The sequence below is a fragment of the Hermetia illucens genome, chromosome 6 (assembly GCF_905115235.1).
Source record: "Hermetia illucens chromosome 6, iHerIll2.2.curated.20191125, whole genome shotgun sequence".
Classification (NCBI taxonomy): Eukaryota; Metazoa; Arthropoda; class Insecta; order Diptera; family Stratiomyidae; genus Hermetia; species Hermetia illucens.
The window spans coordinates 34,101,626-34,120,841 of record NC_051854.1 but is presented as its reverse complement, the minus strand read 5'-3'; the positions used below and the strand labels follow the sequence as shown (position 1 = coordinate 34,120,841).

At 42.6% G+C, this 19,216-nt stretch overlaps 2 protein-coding genes across 4 annotated transcripts; one reads left to right on the top strand and one right to left on the bottom strand.

Moving 5' to 3' along the window:
* Positions 1-441: 441 nt before the first annotated feature.
* LOC119659466 (unconventional prefoldin RPB5 interactor-like protein) lies at positions 442-17,771 on the bottom strand. 3 transcript variants are annotated; one of them, XM_038067555.1, is made up of 8 exons: positions 17,664-17,771; positions 17,367-17,605; positions 2,391-2,689; positions 1,896-2,283; positions 1,113-1,865; positions 947-1,060; positions 727-894; positions 442-665 (listed from the first exon to the last, which is right to left on the bottom strand). In XM_038067555.1, exons 2-8 carry the CDS (start codon positions 17,394-17,396, stop codon positions 528-530), a joined length of 1,890 nt encoding a protein of 629 aa, XP_037923483.1. In that variant the 5' UTR covers positions 17,397-17,605; positions 17,664-17,771; the 3' UTR covers positions 442-527. The 3 variants fall into 3 exon arrangements, with proteins under 3 accessions (XP_037923483.1, XP_037923481.1, XP_037923482.1); XM_038067553.1 differs by having other exon boundaries at positions 1,113-2,283; positions 17,664-17,769; XM_038067554.1 differs by having other exon boundaries at positions 442-662; positions 1,113-2,283; positions 17,664-17,763.
* Positions 17,772-17,840: 69 nt separating this feature from the next.
* On the top strand, positions 17,841-18,910 carry LOC119659467 (mediator of RNA polymerase II transcription subunit 30). The gene is made up of 2 exons (XM_038067556.1): positions 17,841-18,592; positions 18,649-18,910. Exons 1-2 carry the CDS (start codon positions 17,905-17,907, stop codon positions 18,867-18,869), a joined length of 909 nt encoding a protein of 302 aa, XP_037923484.1. The 5' UTR covers positions 17,841-17,904; the 3' UTR covers positions 18,870-18,910.
* Positions 18,911-19,216: the final 306 nt, after the last annotated feature.

Below are 19,216 nucleotides of genomic sequence, written 5' to 3'. Positions count from 1 at the left end.
GCTCATCAGCTTCATCTCCATACAGGGAGCGCACGTTCCATGAGAAAATGCGCAAATCATTATTCCATTGTCGTTGCCGGGTTCGTCGTTGTATAATCCGTCCAGACCGAGGCTCCTGTTGTGGCTTCGTAACAAGTTGTTTTCCGTGTAGGGTTGTCAGCCCTACCCAACCCCCAACCTGGAGGACCAGTTGGTACAATTTGTCCCGTTTTTAGGCGCGGGAGACTCACCTTCATGCTTCTTTTCGTTAAGAAAGAGCTCCCAGCGGTCACCACGTGGAGGTGGAGATAGGGTTTGGTAGAGAGCTGTTGGTGTTGGCTCAGCAGGCATTTCCCAGGTTTTATGCTCCATCGTGGATACCAATCCACGTTTCGCCCTGGGACCTATACTACCCTTTGACCTTTATGTGGTCAGCATTGCACTCGCTTAATGTACCATTGGTTTTAATAAATAGATTTTAACTTATTTTTTATTCATCAGCTATATACATGTTTATAATGGAAATACATGATATAAATTTTCGAATTCTAGGAGTTTAAACGCATTTGCTTAAATCTACTAATTCGTTTTTTTGGTGCCTTTACATCTTTGAACTTTTCCACTGGTAATGGATCGAGTCCCTTAGAATCTGCCGCTTCTTTCTCAATAACATCGCCAATTAGCTGCTTCGCGCATAGCAAACAAAACATTTTTATTATTTATTCAATATTCTAAATAACATTTTACCTTATCAAATACACACTCTTCCGATTTTTGATGTATTTTAACTTCCGGTTGATGAGTATTGAGTGAAGTGATTGCCTCCAATTGAACCTTTTCCCTATTCTTCAGAATTGATTTGATGGATCCATCAGAGGAACAAATCCCCAAACTTCCGCTTCCCGGCTCTTGTGTCTGTAAATTCATAAATTAAAGTAAATCGTGGCCTTAAATTTGATGCATCTACCTCTTTACTGCTTGCAAGATGTATGTCATTCAATTTTCTTTGAAATGTATCTGCTCCTAAATCGAGATCATTTATCTTGTTTACGACACTTTCGTCACATTCTACATCCGTAGACTAGAAAAGGTAAGAACAATGATATTGGTCGTGAAATTTACAATAATGTTACATTATCTTGAAATAATTTATAAATGTCCGCTGGGCTCCCAATTACTCCGCTTTTTTTGTAGTTATCGATTTCGTGATCAGCATGTACAAAATAATTATCAGAATGATAATTTTCTATGAAAAAGGTGAAAGATTGCGCTTCCGTCAATCCAAGTATTTTGTCAATAAGATTACAATCCTGTAGATTTTGGTTTTCAGCCTTGTATTCCTGACTATTTGGTGCACATGATGTTAACTCACGAGACGAATCGAGGGTTTTGAGGGGTTTCAAGTTCAGGCTTTTATATGATCCCTCAGATAAATCTACTTTTGATCGAGTCACAACATTCACCGCCCGATTCTTATCAATAAACTGCACTTCATCTTGATCAGCGAACGAAATCCTTTTTTTCTTTTCTTCAACATTTGTTTTCACAATTTTTTCTCCTACGAAGCTTTCATTTTTTAGATTATCTCTCAGTAATTCTATATAATCGATTAAATAATCCTTCAACTCCATTTTATCTATTTTTTCATCAATATCACTTGGTGATTTAACTTTGATTGAATGTAATTCAGACTCTAGTTCTTGAAGTTTACTTTTGAAAAACTTAATTTTTTGAGGAACAGATAAACTTTTCGCTTCCATTTCGATTTCTAAAATGTATCGTGGCATATCCTCTACTGAAGAAGCTTCTGATCCTTCATCAGATGCATAATCGGCATCGTTCGGCACGGTGTTATTGTTCGTAAAATCAAACCCTTCGTTGTATACCTCATGCGCGATTTCGTCGGATTTATCATTTTGCACTTTGGTATTCCCAGCCAAATCGCCCACAACAATGTTGTCATTTGCTTCATAATGCGATATTCGCTTTCTTTCACTTGGCAATTGAATTTTCCCAGACAACATTTTTTTTAGTGTGTCATCATCCTCTATTTGTAATTTCTTCAGTTCTTCTTCTAATTCCTCTATCATCTCCAACTCATCAAGTAGTTTTAGAACATCTTCATGTGCCTTCTCTTCTTTTCTTTGAGCCTTTTCGCTAGATTCTTTGAGTTTCTCCCTACGTAAATTTTGTCTATGCTGTACCCTCCAGAGATTTTCCTTCTCTTCGTCATATTCTTCGATGATTTCTTTTTCTTCGCAACCAGCAAGTGCGCCATCTATATATGGCTTTTCTAGTTTATTTCTGGAAATATAAAAAAGTCAGATATATATTTTTTTTATTTAATTCCAAAGTTGATTGTTTTATAATTTCTTCTTTTTTGCCAAGGCAGTTACATAGTATTCACTTACTGATACATCTCTGCTTCCTTTTCTAAACAATTTAAACGAGCCCTGGCCATATTAATCCGGTGATTGGCTATCTCCAATGCTTGCTTGGCGGAACATTTCGAAAAAAATCCTTGAAAATGGCTAACTAATATTTCATTTGTGTGGTATATTTGTCCTGGCATAAAAGCTTTGGAACCAATCGGTACCATCACATCCACAGAAAGGTCTTCCCCAAACTGTGTTAGATTAGTGATACAAATTTCTTGTTCCTCTCTATATTTGTCCCAGCGACCTGTTTCATCAGAGTTACGTGACAGCGCCTATTAAAACGATGAGAGTATTCAAAAAATATTTATTAACATTGAAAATAAAGTTGTATGTATTTCAATATGGTTACAACTACTAGTCCAATAATAGTACCAGCAAAGTTTAAACGTGTTTGGGGGAATGATAGAGTTTACAGTATACAACTTTAAGTGTTTATGTGTTTTTCAAGCGTACGTTTTACATATATAGAAATTGCGGAAGGGATTTCTTTTATGTGACTGGATATTGCAACTTTTTTTAGAATTTTTATTTTTTTTTGCATCAAAAAAATGTAATCTTTTCAATCTTTTTATATGCTATCATTGGTGTCTTAAATTATGATGCAATATTTTTAAATAATGATTTCTATAATCGCTTGTTTTTTGCCGCTTAAAATGGACTCTAAAAAAGGTGGGCGGCTCCATTTATAGTAATCTGGAATCAAAAATTTAAACATTTTCATATCCTGTATGTGTCTCTATCATCCGAACCACGGTTATAATTTTACTTTACTATACATTAAAATTAGTGTCCGGATAGCTGAGTGGTTAGAGCGCAAGGTTGTCGTACGGAAGGTCGCGGTTCAAATCTCGCTGGTGGCAGTGGGGTTTATATCGTGATTTGAAGTCGGATACCAATCGACTCAGCTGTGAATGAGTACCTGAGTCTAATCAGGGTAATAATCTCGGGCGAGCGCAATGCTGACCACATTGTCTCCTACAATATACTGTAGTGTACCGTTAAGTGCTCTAACACACTTCACGCTTTCGTCCAGGGCAGAGGCAACTCATCAGACGCTGCCTCACCTCTGCCCTGGGAGCAGCGTGACCGAAAGTGCCAAACGTCAGTAATTTTTGATTTTTAATGCTTGGGGTGCTACGCTCCAAACTAGGGATCCATGGACTAGATAACGTAGTCTCTAGTCCGGTCCACCATCAAGTGGATGTGGACTTAGGATCCCGCATATCCTAAACAACTACCTAGCTTTAACTGTGTCGTCAAAAAAGTTCACAAAATTGTGCCTATTTTTACACGAATTTACGTTACCCACCCCCTTAAGAGATCGAAGTTTGTTGTTACGCGACATATTTTACGAGCATGATCGCGCATGAAAGCCTTTCTCATTCTTATTAGTTGACCTGGCTGTTTCTTCGGAAGGCTCTCCAATTGGCAACAGAGCATGCTTTATTATGGCAGAGTCATGTAATAAGACCTTGACGCTGTTTCAATAGCAAACTAATCATATCTACCAGTATTTATTTTGTAATCTGACGACAAACACTCTAAAATAGCCCCACATCTTTCCATTAAGGCTTTAGGAATTTCAGTCATTTGCGAATTTACTGCGAGTTACTGAAAAACTTCCTCGCTGTATTTCCGTTCTTCGAAGTACTGCTACCTCGGCTTCGGTGTTTATCTACTATTTGGGCTATTTTTTTTTCACATGCGGCAAACCAAATTCAAGAGCATTATAGTCAGTCTTGAATGGAACTTACTATAATATTCATTCTTGTAGGCGATTTATTACACTCATAACAGTGAAACTGATGCTAACTCCCCCGTCCGCCACGGTAAGTTGCAAGAAATGATTTACTTGCATTACATTTTCTTCATCTATTGTATACTTGGTGGAATGAAATTATTTGTCTTCTCTGTAAAATGCATTTGTTCTTGAGTAGTCAGCTCTTTAGTCTACTTTGCAATCGTCTTGGGTACCTCCATAATATGGTTTCATCGGAGCTACTATTAGTTGAAATTAAACTCTACGCTTTGTTGTATGGTCTAATAAAGTCTGTCATTCAACTTCAGCGAATGATTCGCAAACTTTAATTTCTTTCTTCTGGATAGCATTTTTTTTTAAACAATCAAAACTTTGTGGTACGATGGTAGCACAGCAATTTTCCTTGAATCAATTTCCAAGCAATACATACTGATGCTTGGTTAAGTTTCGCTTCAGTTTCAAAAAAGCACTTCGTCACTATCGATTTGACAATCATTTTTGGTGGAATGTTCCGAAGTCTCCCCATATATGTGAATGGAGGGCGCAAATTTTTTTTCATATAATGTGGCCAGGTGAGGTATAAAATTAAACAGCTCAATTAGTACTTTTCGAAATTGGTTCCACATTGGATATTTGGTGAAAAATAAGGGCGTGAGGGCTCGAAATATACAAATGATAACGGACTGCGGATTATTCAATTAGCATGGTCACATGAAATGGTTGTTGGAAGTACCTAGTTTGCGCGAAAAGCGGTCCACAAACATACGTGGGCCTCTCCAGACGGGACCACTTTCAACCAAATTGACCACGTGTTGATCGAACGCCGCCACCTCTCAGCCTTGATGAATGTCAGAACATATAGGGGGGCCAATATAAACTCGGATCACTATCTCGTTGGCCTGGTGCTTCGAGCTAGAATAACAATACCACCCAGAAACCCCTCTGACAATCAGGTGAGTGTTAAAACTGAAGCCATCCACAACACAACCCTCCACGACACCAATAAGAGGGAAATGGATGCCGCAATAACCGCAGTCAACAGAGGACCTGGAGATGAAGCAAATGATCTTCACAATCACCTGAAGAACGTTATCATTGATACGGCCACAAACATACTTGGCCCCAGCCGCCAAAGGAGTCGGAACGGCTGGTTTGACGATGAATGTAAGCTAGCAACGGAACCGAAGAATGCCGCATACCGAGTAATGTTGCATTCTCAAAGAACGCGGGCACGCACAGAGACTTATCACGAACCCCGTCGAACGACGAAGGGACTTCACAGATAGAAAAAGGAAGCCTCGGAGAACCAACAAGTCTGTGAACTAGAAAAGTACAGAGAGCAACCGCACCAGGCGCGCAAGTTTTACCAACAAGTCAGCAAGATGAAGCCTTATACACTTCGATGCTCATCCTGCCGAGACAAAGAGGGAAATCTGATTTCCGATAGAATGGGCATATTGGAGCGATGGGTTGAGTATTTTGATGAGCTACTGAACAACCAGAACATCGGCGAGTTGGAGATACCGCCAACTGAAGATGACGGACAAATACTACCACCACCAGTTTAGGAGAAACAGTCCCTGCAATTCATCAGCTAAAAAATCATAAGTCGCCAGGAGCCGATGGAATTACAGCCGGATTGGTTAAATATGGAGGCGACCAGTTACACCAAGTGGTTCATCAACTTGTGTTCAAGGTATAGGACAGCGAATCAATACCTACCGATTGGCAACAAGGCATTATCTGTCTCATACACACAGATATCACACAGTGCAGCAATTATAGAGGTATCACGTTGCTGAGTACCATCTATAAGATATTCTCCCCTATCTTGCTAGGCCGAATAGCCCATACGCCCAGAACATCATTGGCCCATACCAAAGAGGCTTCACTCCAGGCAAATCAGCAACAGATCAGATTTTCTCTCTGCGGCAAGCAATGGAAAAACTGTTGGAATATGGACGAAAGTTGCACCATCTATTCATCGACTTTAAAGCCGCCTATAATAGCATAGCCAAGGTAAAACTGTACACGGCCATGAGAGAATTCGGTATCCCGACGAAATTAATAAGACTGACTAGGCTGACCCTGACCAATGTACGAGGCCAGATAAAAGCAGGATCACTCTGAAGACCATTCAACATCAATGAAGGCAAGACAAAATATATGGTGGCAACGTCAGCACCGAAGACGAACCAACCAACAACATCGATCCGCACTGGTCAAACGGGAAGAATAAGGATAGGAGAATACAACTTTGATACCGTTGACAATTTCTCCTCTCTAGGGTCGAAAATCACAACCGATGACAGCTACGATGATGAAATCCGCGCACGGTTGCTGTCAGCCAACAGAGCCTATTTCAACTTACAAAAACTGTTTCGTTCGAAACGTCTCACCATAAGGTCAAAGCTCTTACTGTACAAGACAATGATCTTGCCAGTCCTCATGTATTCCTCGGAAACTTGGGTTCTTAGGAAGAACAATTGCGAACTCTTGGCCGCGTTCGAGAGAAAAATCCTCCAAAGAATTTTTGGCCCCTTACATGAGGATGGACGATTCCGTGGCCTTCATAACGACGAAATCTATGAGCGATACCATGACCGTCCGGTTGTGGATAAAATTCGGCTCAATAGGTTACGGTGAGCGGGTCATTTAATCCGTATGGATGAGGACGATCCAACCCGGAAAGTCTATAAGGGCAATATCTATGATAGAAAAAGAAGACAAGGCAGACCCTGCCTAAGATGGAGCGATGACAGAGGCCAGGACGCCAGACAACTTTTAGGGATATCGAATTGGTGAACCTCGGCGCACAACCGGGATGTCTGGAGTTGCTTATTAAGGCAGGCCTAGATCGGATACCGGTTGTTGCGCCGTTGATGATGATGATTCGATAATAGGCAGTTTGTTTGTTTAGGATGAGTATAATATGTATGTCTGTAATATGTACGCATTCCTTGTAGTTTGGAAAAATATGAATGAGTATGTTGGATTTGTTGCTATATACCGATGGAAGAATGTGCGTAGAAGTTTCTCACATATTTTAAAATGAACATAAAACCTTTATACCCGAAGCGCGAGCTTCCAGTATTTCGATTTGTCATCTACTTCTGTCCCACCAAGAGATATCAGATTTCAAGATATATTAAAGCCATAAATATTGTGCTCATCTTAAGCAAACAGACATTGTCTCTTACCATATATTGATGCATACAAATATATATGTTTTTCCACATAATTCCATTTTACCCCGTGCACAAAAGCATACACATATGCATGTAAATTAAATACCCCAGTATTTACGTATAAACATGTCCATCTTATTGTACACTATCAGCGAACTTCATTAGCACATGCGCATAGATACACCTGCCTGTCGACAGCATAATCTCAACAGCAAAATTATCGCGCTACACATCCGACACAGCGAAATGCGAGTCGACTCAATTGGTGAGGCGATTGGGAAGGCTTATTGGTGTGATGTACTGTGTGCATAGTGGATACGTTTCCGTTTTGCAAATGTAGCCAATATATTGTACGTATGTTTTAGGTAGGTATGCCTACAGGACAATTTTGCACCGTGCACGTCAAAATGATTATTTTAAGGTGTTGTATAAAAGCAATTATAGGATGAAGTGTGATATGAACAGAATGTGTACAATTTCAATATGAAATGAAGGACATAACTTAAATATGCATAAATTCGACAGCTGGTATTCTATATGAGCGACATGTTAGCAATTCGAAATGTAATTACCACGTCAGATCAATTTTTCGTATGAGCTTATCACTTATCATTTAATGAACGAGATGAGATAATAGGTACTTATATGCATGTTATTGTCGGAAGCAGGAGCAATGTGAGGTATGGAGTCTTGAATGGAACAATTTGAATTTGGAAATGGATTTTTTTTTCACTGTTTGAATGCAACTATTTACAATTTCGCTTGTTAATTAAAATGCCATCTCGAAGCGATAGATAGATAGATAGTTTGCTATTCAAACAAATGTTACGTTTTAGGTATTGTTTTAAGCTGATTTTTAAATTTTCCTCAAAGTGCTATAGGCAAAGTGAAAATAATGCCGAATCGTTCGAGGCGCTCTTTTGATCCGGCCGAGCTAAGACAGTGAGTCGGAATGAGTCGATTTACTGAAAACAGTCATATTTCCCATCAGTACTTAGCAATAAATTTACGTGAAATACAAAACTTTGACCATCTATAATTTTGTTGATAATGTTCTATATTATCGGATGTATAATACTTATAGAATGAACTTAAGAGCGGTTTTCGGTTGAATTTCCAAAATAGAGTATTATACTATTATTAATTTTATTTGTGCAAATATCGGAACGAGATGTATTTTGAGGCAAAGATTTCGCTAGATGTACCGTTCTAATTTTTTTCCGATTTTTTGGTTGGATAGGTTCTGAGAACGAGACCTGTTTCAATTTTGGGGCATGCATTTTGAGAACCCGACTTCTCTATCTTTCACCCAATATCTGAAATAAGATCAATTTCGAAAAGTACTAATTGAGAGTTTGATACCCTCCATGACCATATTCGATGAAAAAAGTGTTACACCCACCTTTTGCATATATGGGGAGCCCTCTTTCAAACTCAACACCAAATAATGCAACTCACTGCATGTAAAGGGAGCAGACACACAGACCACAAGAAAATATGCATGCAAAGTAATCAAGCTGAGATTCTGGCATTTGGCTTTGCACTGCATATATATATATACACTGTATCCGACCATATACACAAAAACGTCTAGTAACTAGAAATAGTTACAACGCTAGGCATATTGATAGCAAATTCAGATTTTTCAAGCAAACTAAAGACACTTTACACATTGCATCGACTGGTTTTTCAATATTAAATTTAATGTTTAATTCGAAAATTTTATACGATCATATGATCGTATAAAACAAGGAACTGATGAGTGTTATAGCTTGACAAAATAAAGAAAACGAGTTATTTTCTGAACATTATTTTCAAAGTCGATAGGCATTCTAGCTCAACTATTTTTAAATTAATTTTTCTATAGCGTTAAGGTTGTGTGTAAAACAAAACCTAATTAAAATCGGGACAATGTCTACCTGTCTGTCACATTCAATTTACTTGAAAGCTGTTGAGCATTTCTCAGGTAAAATAGCACATGGACATTCCTAGCAACTAAATTGCATCAATTATTTGTTCGAATTTTAGTTCGCTTTCGTTTAAATAGAATAACGAATTGAGGTTTTCTGTTATCTCCTCGTGGATTTTAGTTTCTTTATTTAAATTGTTGGGCTAGCAACCTGCAAGTTTTGAAAGTTTATTCCTGCGGAAACGTCAACAACGCCTGGGATAAGAACTGACTTCACGGCTAAGACCTTTGGCTATCAGACTATGATTGGTTTCTGGAATATGCGCACGCTCCTCGACAACGGTAAGGAGGGTCCCCAAAATGATCACTTTCTCCAACTTGAATGGAAATTTCAACGAAATGAGCTGGACATTCTGGGCCTAAGCGATATAAGATGATGGGACTCTGGGACTAAACAAACAAACATTGCATATTACGTATAATGATGTGTACACATCTAAATTGATCTAACGCATCTTGCCGCATTTCAACTCCACACATACATACACACACACACACACACATCTTATTGAACACTCCTGTGCGGAGTTGCCAAATCTCCCATCAGGCGCGTCCCTTCGTGCGGATAAGGGAATGCTCGGCGAATGTGTCATGGGCATGCATATGCACGCATCCGGAGATGTGCGTGTATGGGCATGCTTATGCGCAGGCCGGGTAGGTGGGAAGTAAACGCCCACCCGTGGATAAAAATTGGCTATGGGAAGGACACCCAGAAATTAAACCAAATATGGAAGAGGAGAAAAGTAGTTTTTTTACGGTGCAGGGCTTCGGAAACCCAGTGCCGGCGGTTTTTGGGAATGAGCAAGCGGGCTCCCGGCCGTCGATATCCAACGACCGCAGTGCCTCAGTAGTGGGAAACTTGGCTACTGTGGCATCTAATGCTACAAGAGATAATGGTGGATTGGAAATTAGGTCCACACCGGATCCCTTTAGGAGGAGTTCGAAGCTTGGGAGATCACCACCGAGAACAATGGTTCTTTTTGGTAGTCGAGATTCGTCGCGGGACTCTGAAAGAAATACGAATAGTCCCTTAATCGAGATCATTCCTTGTGGCGCAAGGCGCGAAAGCAAACGAGAACATACCGGAATGGCGTTCGTTACACTTGGGGAACGAATAAATGAACTGTGTGAGTTCATCAAGGAGAGGCGGAATATCCATCAAAATATTCGAGCCTTGATAAGAGGCATTAAATTGTCTTATATCAGGGCACTCGAAGAAAAGAATTCCCAAGCGTCAGTTGGCAAGGTCACAAGGGAAACGCAGGTGACGCCTCCCCGTGATAAAGCAGGCGGGAAGACAGGAAAACGGGCTAGAGACGGTACCAGCGAGCCTCTTGGACCACAGCAAGCCCCGAAGAAGAAAAAAGCCTCTTCACCAAAGAAGGCGGAGTCGGCGAGAGTACCCGCGAAAGTCGGTAATCTCACGATTGCAGCCACAACACCTACAAAAGTGGAAGAAACCAACGCCCGGAGGCCCGAACAATGGACTAAGGTGAGCAACAAGAGGAAAAAGGACAAAAAGAAGCTCCGCCCGGAAATAATAATTATTTCCAAGAAGGGAAATATGTCCTATGCCGACATCCTGCGAAAGGTGAAGTCAGACCCGGAATTGAAGGATTTGGGGGATAATGTGAGCCGTATTAGGCGAACACAGAAAGGGGATCTGATGCTGGAGTTAAGTAAATCCGCCGACAAGTCGGCCGATAACTTCCGCGGGAAGGTGGAAAGTGTACTTGGAGAGGAAGCTGAGGTAAGAGCTCGGAAACAGGAGATAGTGGTTGAGTGCAAGGACCTAGATGAAGTCACCTCACGGGAGGACATCTGTGCTGCGCTAAAGCAGCAGTTCAACCTTGGCGATATAGACCAGAGTGCCATAAAAAGGATGAAGAAGGCATATGGTGGCACACAGACCGCTATTATTAGTTTGCCGGCGGAATCAGCTATTAAGTTGATTACCGCGGGCAAGGTAAGAGTAGGTTGGGTCGTGTGCAGGCTCAGGGAACAAATCTCTCTAAAGAGATGCTTCAGATGCCTCGATTTCGGCCATTTTGCGGCGGCATGCACTAGCCAGCATGATAGGTCGAGGAGTTGCAGGAAGTGTGGGGAAGAGGGCCACCTCATCAAAGATTGCACCGGAGATCCACGGTGTATGTTATGCAGTGGGAAAGAGGGCGTGGACGGCCGGCATATTGCGGGAAGCAGCAGATGTCCGGTATATAGGAGGGAGCTGAACCGCACAGGAAAATGAGATTGATACAAATCAATCTCAATCACTGTGAGGCAGCTCAGGACCTGCTCTCGCAAACCATTCGAGAGTCGAATGTCGATGTCGCGGTTATTTGCGAGCCATACAGAAACTACGGCGGTGCGACTTGGGCGGTGGATGCGTCTGGCAATGCCGCAATCTGGGCGTGCGGAAGACAGGCCATTCAGGAAGTCATGGCCCCCCCGGCAGCCGGTTTTATAAGGACGAAGGTCAACGGTGTCCATATTTACAGCTGCTACGCTCCTCCTAGTGCAACCTTAGCACAATATGAGGAGATGTTAGACAGTCTGGTGTTGGATGCTAGAGACCGCAGCCCTAAAATCATTGCGGGCGATTTCAACGCGTGGGCCCTGGACTGGGGAAGCCGATCGACGAACACCAGAGGTCAAATTCTGTTGGAGTCATTTGCGGAGCTGGACATCGTGCTGGCCAACGTTGGATGCGTGCCCACCTTTCGAGGAAGAGGGTCGGGTTCGATCGTTGACCTGACATTTGTTAGCACTTCACTGGTGAGGGGGATGGCTTGGCAAGTGAGTGAGCACTACACCCACAGTGACCACCAGGCCATCTTCCTCCACATTGGGAACCGGGGAAGCAGTCAACGACGCTCTGGAGGTGGAAAGGCTAAGGCGGTTGGCTGGTCTATCGGAGCTTTCGACGAGGAGATATTCCTGGCCGCATTGGAGGGAGCCCATGATCCGGATGGAACAGCGGTGGAAAGGGTCACACAGCTGTCTCAGCGTGTAACCGAAGCATGCGACGCTACGATGCCACGACGACGTTTGCACCACGGCAAGAGGCCAAACTACTGGTGGAACACGGAGATCGCTGCCTTGAGATCCTCTTGTCTCCGAGCGAGGAGACTTTCCCACAGGACAAGAGGAAGGCCGGAGCACCAGGAGCGTGAGGAAGAATACAGGGATCTGCGAAGCAACCTTAAGAAGGCCATTCGGAGAAGCAAGCGGGAATGCTACCAGAAGCTCTGCATGGAGGCTAATACGAATCCGTGGGGTACAGCCTACCAAATTGTGATGAAGAAGATCCGCGGGCGAAAATCACCTCAGGTGACATGCCCACGGCTCTTGTTGCAAATAATTGCAACTCTTTTCCCGCAGCAGGAGCAGGACGAAAGAGAACCCCAACTGGCAGCTCAGCAGGACGTCTTCTCGATCCCTGATGTTACCGAAGAGGAACTTTGGGAAATCTGCAGACGTATTGGGGACAGCAAGGCTCCGGGATTGGACGGAATTCCGAACAGGGCTCTGAAGGTGGCGGTCAAGGCCAGACCAAGGTGGTTCGCAAGCACATTCGAATCGTGCATGGCGGAAGGAGTGTTTCCCGCCCAGTGGAAGAGGCAGAAACTGGTCTTGCTACCGAAGCCTCGAAAACCACCCGGCGTGCCCTCTTCATATCGCCCTATTTGTCTCTTAGACACCATGGGGAAGATGTTGGAGAGGGTGATATACAACAGGCTGCTCCCGTTCATCGAGCTTGCGGGTGGTCTTTCAGAGCGGCAATATGGGTTTCGGCGAGCCCGTTCTACGGTCGATGCAGTAGCAAAGGTCGTGGAATTGGCTCGAAATGCGATGGCCATGGGCAAATGCTGTGCTCTGGTGACGCTGGACGTCAAAAATGCTTTTAACTCAGCCAACTGGGGCTGGATTAAGGGCGTTTTGGCTCGGCTCATCGAGAGTTACTTTTCGGATAGACTTCTCTGGTACGAGACGGACGACGGGCCGAAGGAGTACATTGTGACAGCAGGTGTGCCTCAAGGTTCTGTATTGGGACCGCTGCTGTGGAACATAATGTACGACGGAGTGCTTGGCCTTCGCGTGCCGGAGGAGACAACGCTGATTGGTTTTGCGGACGACCTGGCGGTAATTGCAATTGCAAAGCATCCCGAGGACGTGGAGCTTTATGCAAATGAAGCCATTCATACCATCAAGTCATGGTTACGAATGGCCAAGCTGGACCTGGCGGACGAAAAGACGGAGGCGGTCCTCATTACTAACCGTAGGAAGAACAACACGGTTACCATCCGGGTTGGTAATCGTGAGGTCGTCTCAAAATCGGTTGTCAAATACCTGGGGGTGATGATCGATGCCAAGCTGAGTTTCAAGGCACACTTGGATTATGCGCGAGAAAAGGCAGCAAATGCCAGCTCATCCCTTGCAAGGATGATGCCTAACGTGGGAGGGCCGAAGTATAGTCGCAGGCTACTCATCGCGGGAGTGGTGAGGTCGATCCTGCTATACGCGGCCCCTGTCTGGGCGGGAGCGTTGAACCACGCGGTCAACCGGAGGAAGATATGTTCGGCATACCGGCCAATTGCGCTAAGGGTGTGCAGCGCATTTAGGACGGCGTCGACGGAGGCAGTGTGTGTTATCGCAGGAATGATCCCTATAGATCTTCTAGCGAGCGAGGCACACTGGCTCTACGAAAAACGGAAGGCAAATCCAGCCGAGGTGAATGCGGATTTCCGAAAAGCCATCAGGAGAGAGTTGTGTGGCAAGTGGCAACAACGATGGGATAACTCCGACAAGGGCAGGTGGACCCATACATTGATCCCGTGCATCGAGAAATGGGTCAACCGAAAGCACGGAGAATTGAATTACCACCTGACACAGTTCCTTACGGGACACGGTGGCTATAGGAAGTACTTGCATCGCTTCGAGTTGGACGAGTCTCCCAACTGTCCTGAATGCGGTGCTACACTCGAGGACCCGGAGCACGTTATGTTCTATTGTCCCAGATTTCTGCAGCAGAAAAGGAGGTTGAACAGCATCTTAGGGGCGGACATCGAGCCCTCCAACCTGGTGGAAGAGATGTTGAAGTCGGAGGAAAACTGGATGGCGGTAAATGAGGCAGTAGCCGTGGTGCAGGCAAAACTCCTGGAGTTGGATCGAGCTCGGAAGGCGGCGCGACGGAGACGTGACATGGACGAGCTGGTATAGCGAAACAGAGCCTCCCCCGCGAAGTAATACTTCACGGTGGTCCCGCGGGGAGGGGCGGAAGAGTGGGGGTGGTTTTAGTGGGTGTGAATCCCACACACTGCTGCAACCTGGCGCAGCAGCGTCTTTCTAAGATTTCCACCTCCATCCATTAAAAAAAAAAAAAAAAAAAAAAAAAAAAAAAAAAAAAAAATCTTATTGAACACTACCCGCAAACTTGATTAGCCATGCATAAACATACACATGAATTACACACGTGATACCATTTTTCAAATAACTACACAAGTCACGAAACCGGTAACTGGACGCTTCAAAGTGGTAAAAGTTGATTGGAGACTGGCGAGCGCTAGATGAAGTTTATCAGATCACCGTCACTTAGAATTTAGTCTGAATATTGCAGACGAACAGTTTATAATACAAAGACGGAGTCCTAGGAAAACGGATTGGACAAAGTTCAATGAATTTCTTGTCAACAATATGCGGCTCCCTAGGTAACTAAGGACTCCTTTGGCGATAGAAGATCAATTGGAAACCCTGAATCGCACAGTTTTAGAATTCTTTGAAGAGATTTGTCCTATTTCACGAGGCCAAAGCGGAAAAACCGTTCGATGATGGAAACGAGAACTGCAAAGTGTCAAGAAATCAGTCAGACAAATTCTAAATCGTGCTTCCAAAAGCAATAAGAATGAAGACTGGTTAAACTTTCGGTACTTACGGCGTGAATATTAGGCGTTCATTAACGAGAATCCCTTAGAATGTACTGTTAAGAAATGGAAGGCTAAGGAGACTTCAAGGCGTGTTATATATTCGTTAAAAGGAATGAGCCGGCCAAGTTGGACTTTCTTTGCAAACGGGATGGAATTTTCACGAACTCCAGAGTTGAGTTGAGTCTATACAGATTCTCTTGGAAGTACACCACCCGGGAGAACATGTCTCAGAAGTGGGAGGAAGACAATTGGTGGTTTCTGCAAACTTTTGAACACGAAGGTATTGCAAGGGGGATTGGGACACTGCGAGAGCGATTGTTTCCAATGAGAAGGCCTGAGCTACTATTCATTTTTTCGAGCCCTTCAAAACATCTGGCATGGATGGCACCTATCCAGCCATGCGAAAGCAGAGTATGGAGCACTTAGAGCAATTTTTAAAAAATATTTTTTGAGGAAGTCTTGCTCTGGGCTACGTGCCTTTCTCTCGGCAAAAGGTTAAGGTAAGCCTGGGAAAGATGACTATTCAAATCCAAAGAACTTCAGACTGGTTCAGCGTCACATTCGCGAGAAGGTACTAAATTTGCACCCACTAAATGAAAACCAACACTAACTATTCTTCACTCTTTGGCTTCAAAGAGAATGCAACAAATATACAGGACTACCATCCTCAGCAAAAAAATCACTTCGCCCTAGTTTAGGTCTGAACATATGGCGGATTTCACTTCAATATAATTTGCACTCATATTGTATTTGCGATTATATATAAATGAAACGATTACCACCTGTCAGCACTTGCGGTCACATTGCTCCCAGGGCAGTGGTAAGGTAGCGTCTGATGAGTTGCCTCTGTCCTGGACGAAACCATCAACCAACTTTTATACAGCACCTCACACGCAGAAGTTTCTGGTTCAGCATTTCGACGATTTGAGAGAAATGGCCAATTTCTTTTTTCAACTTTTGGACCATTTTATTGAATCGACACCTAGAATGATAAAATCCTCTCAAATACATGCCCCTGTTCTTCGCTCATTTTTAGACGAATAACTCCGCCAGCTGCAACGTGAAGCTCCGGAACAGTAGACACAAAAGCGAAAAGTAGAAGTTTCAATCAATAGAAACACTTATGTGGCGGGTTTCCTCAATAAACTCTGATTTGGGAGTTTTGGTGCTGCTTTTGGAGAAATCCCAGCATACTCTGTGAATGCCATATGAATTGTCCAAGCCTCAATATCAATTGGACCATCAGCACCAGTTTCTGAGCTACTATTGACTAACGGATCCATAGGGAGCCTTCCAGGAAAAGTATTCAAGTTGCTTCTGGGATTAGTCCGGTTAAGTAATGCATCCACACTAAATTTATTCCTTAACTGGAAGGACAACCTGATTATTTTTCCTTGTGGCTCAGTATTGTTTGAAAACGTTTTATTCGGGAATATGACTTTATTCTCGAAAAAGTTTGCCCCTCCAAGAATGGGGTTGAAATCATTAATTCATCATCGGAATAGGAACAGTGGAAAGATTGTACACATGTTGCCAACATTTTGCTCCCGGTTTAGCAACAAATTTTCCTGCTTGCCATTCACTTCGAAAACTGTTTAATTGGTTTAACTTCATTTTTGAACCAATACCCGGCTATTTCGTGCAATGTTTCCTTAGGAAAAGGTCCCTTTTTTTGTGGTAAATTAAATTCCAGTAAAAGGGAAAATAATAAATCCTTTTATTTGACCTAATATCCAACTACCACAACGACTAACGCCTTCATAAACAAATTAACACAAATTAAAATTCTGTCCTACTCAAATTTAGAGTATGTACATATCCATCTCCATCCATCAAAAACCAGCACTAGGCAATTTTTGAAAATGTCGAAAAAGCATAGCGCCTGTACTATGGACTATAATCTGATCATGTATTTACACATAGCAAATGCACATTATTAATTGCAAAGTGCGTTGAACATGCCGGCTTCACTAAATATGATGGTCTATGTTTAAATGTTTGACAAAACCAAATTTGTTTACAAAAAGCTCACACGTAAATTGTAAGAATTATTTATTAAAAGATTGGAATTAAATCGAATAATTCCATAACGCAAAACCATCCACTTACTTCTTTTAAGGCTTCCTCCAGTTTATCCATTTTCCCAAGGATATGATGAACCTAAAAACACGTAATAAAACACCCTCAGCCCCAAACCTGGCCACCTTAGACAACTCCATGTGTTAATTCTATGCCGCTTCCACTGACAAATGTCAATCACAGAAACGGAACTGGGTTGGATCGAGTTGAAATTCGCAATGCTCTTGCTCGCGACCGCGGTGCTCCAACTTATATGCGCGGTGAGAAAGCTGTCAAATTAAATGATATGATTTCATAATATAAAATATAGGAAGATGCATACACTACCTACATAATTTTGAAGACTATGTGCATTGCCGAGATCCCTAAATAATTACCTCAACAAAATCCCGTTTTGACAGTTAAACGTTGCAAAGCAAACGGAACAACGTTCACCGCGCTCGTTGTCGTGGGCTTTGCGACGCTGGGTAGCGCTAAGCACTGCGACTATGAGACTTGACATTTAAGACTTGACATTTGGTTGACATTATAGAGCTTATCGTTTAACTGAGTGAGTGCTGTGTTTTAGATGTGCCTTGCGGTTTCGTATATTGAGAATTCAAAGGAGCGAGTACTTAGAAATTGGAATATGTCGGGCCAGTTTCCCGGAAATTATAACAACCCAGTTGGGGGCCATATAGGAAATTTCGGTAATCAAATGATAAATATGAACATCGTCCAAAATCAGTCTGGCATGGTAGGATGGGATCCTCAAACACTAATGGCACAAAAACGTCATGGTCAACTCCAAGGGGCGAATATGGGATTGGGGACTACAGGTATAGGACATGGAGCAGCCGGTATGCACAGCCCATCTAACGCCCAGCAACAAACGAACCCTCAGGCTCTCGCGCAGCAACATCAAATACAACAGCAGCAACCGCAATTAACACTACAAACCCCGTCAACACCCAGTACTGGTGCGTCCATGGGTGTGCCAGCTACGATGCAACCAACCCCTCAGCAACAAGGCATGCTGTCATCTGGTCAGAAGGAAATTAACCCCATCAATTTGACTCGACTTGGACAAGAAACTGTTCAAGATATTACTATGCGTTTCCAAGAGATATTTTCTGCTTTGAAAACTATACAGCCGACATCAGGAAACCGGGAAAACAGCACAGAGAAAAAAGTACAAGAGTATTTCCGAACAATTCGGTTGTTATTCAAACGTATTCGTATAATTTATGAAAAGAGCAATGATGGGTGTTCCCAAGGTATGACTTTTGGTTACTTCTGCTACGATCGTAATACAAATTTCGCTTGATTTCAGGTATGGAATTCACACATGTCGAGAGCTTAATCCCATATAAAGATGAGCCTGATCATCGCACGGATACTTCCCAATGTGAGGAATATAAGAAAGCATTACAAGAGAATCGCGAATTGATTGAAACAGTAATGCTTAAAAATAAACAATTGCGTGAAATTATTGATAGAACTAGGATAATAATCTGGGAAATCAATACCATGTTAAGTATGCGTAGATCCTAAAATGTATGAAATAAACTAGGTACACTAATCAATAAGAAGTTTCAATCCTTACCCATAATCTGAGCCGAAACTGTATTTTACTTACTTCTTCTATGTATTGTATTGATCCTGTAGTAGCCAGTTTCGCTTAACCATGGACTCTCCCTTTGATTGGTAAAAACGCTTGATGTCTGCTTACCGGGTGCTAAGTCAGTTTTTATTTTCGAGGCTGACATGTTCGGTCTAGAAGTTCAAGGCTCTGCTCTGATAGGTGGTCGGCAGTGGAAGATTAAATCATTGATTGAAGAGCAGATATTTTCGGCCCTTTCTCTATAGGTTCTGCCTCATTGGGTAGCGAGACCGATTTG

Bases quoted from the DNA above. Each gene is read 5' to 3' on its own strand.
- LOC119659466 (XM_038067553.1), bottom strand. From the start codon at position 17,396: ATGGATAAACTGGAGGAAGCCTTAAAAGAA. The intron at 2,690-17,366 runs GTAAGTGGATGG...TCGTTTTAATAG, and splicing joins TGGAGGAAGCCTTAAAAGAA to GCGCTGTCACGTAACTCTGA. The intron at 1,061-1,112 runs GTAACATTATTG...TACCTTTTCTAG, and splicing joins ATAAATTATTTCAAGATAAT to TCTACGGATGTAGAATGTGA.
- LOC119659467 (XM_038067556.1), top strand. From the start codon at position 17,905: ATGTGCCTTGCGGTTTCGTATATTGAGAATTCAAAGGAGCGAGTACTT. The intron at 18,593-18,648 runs GTATGACTTTTG...GCTTGATTTCAG, and splicing joins CAATGATGGGTGTTCCCAAG to GTATGGAATTCACACATGTC.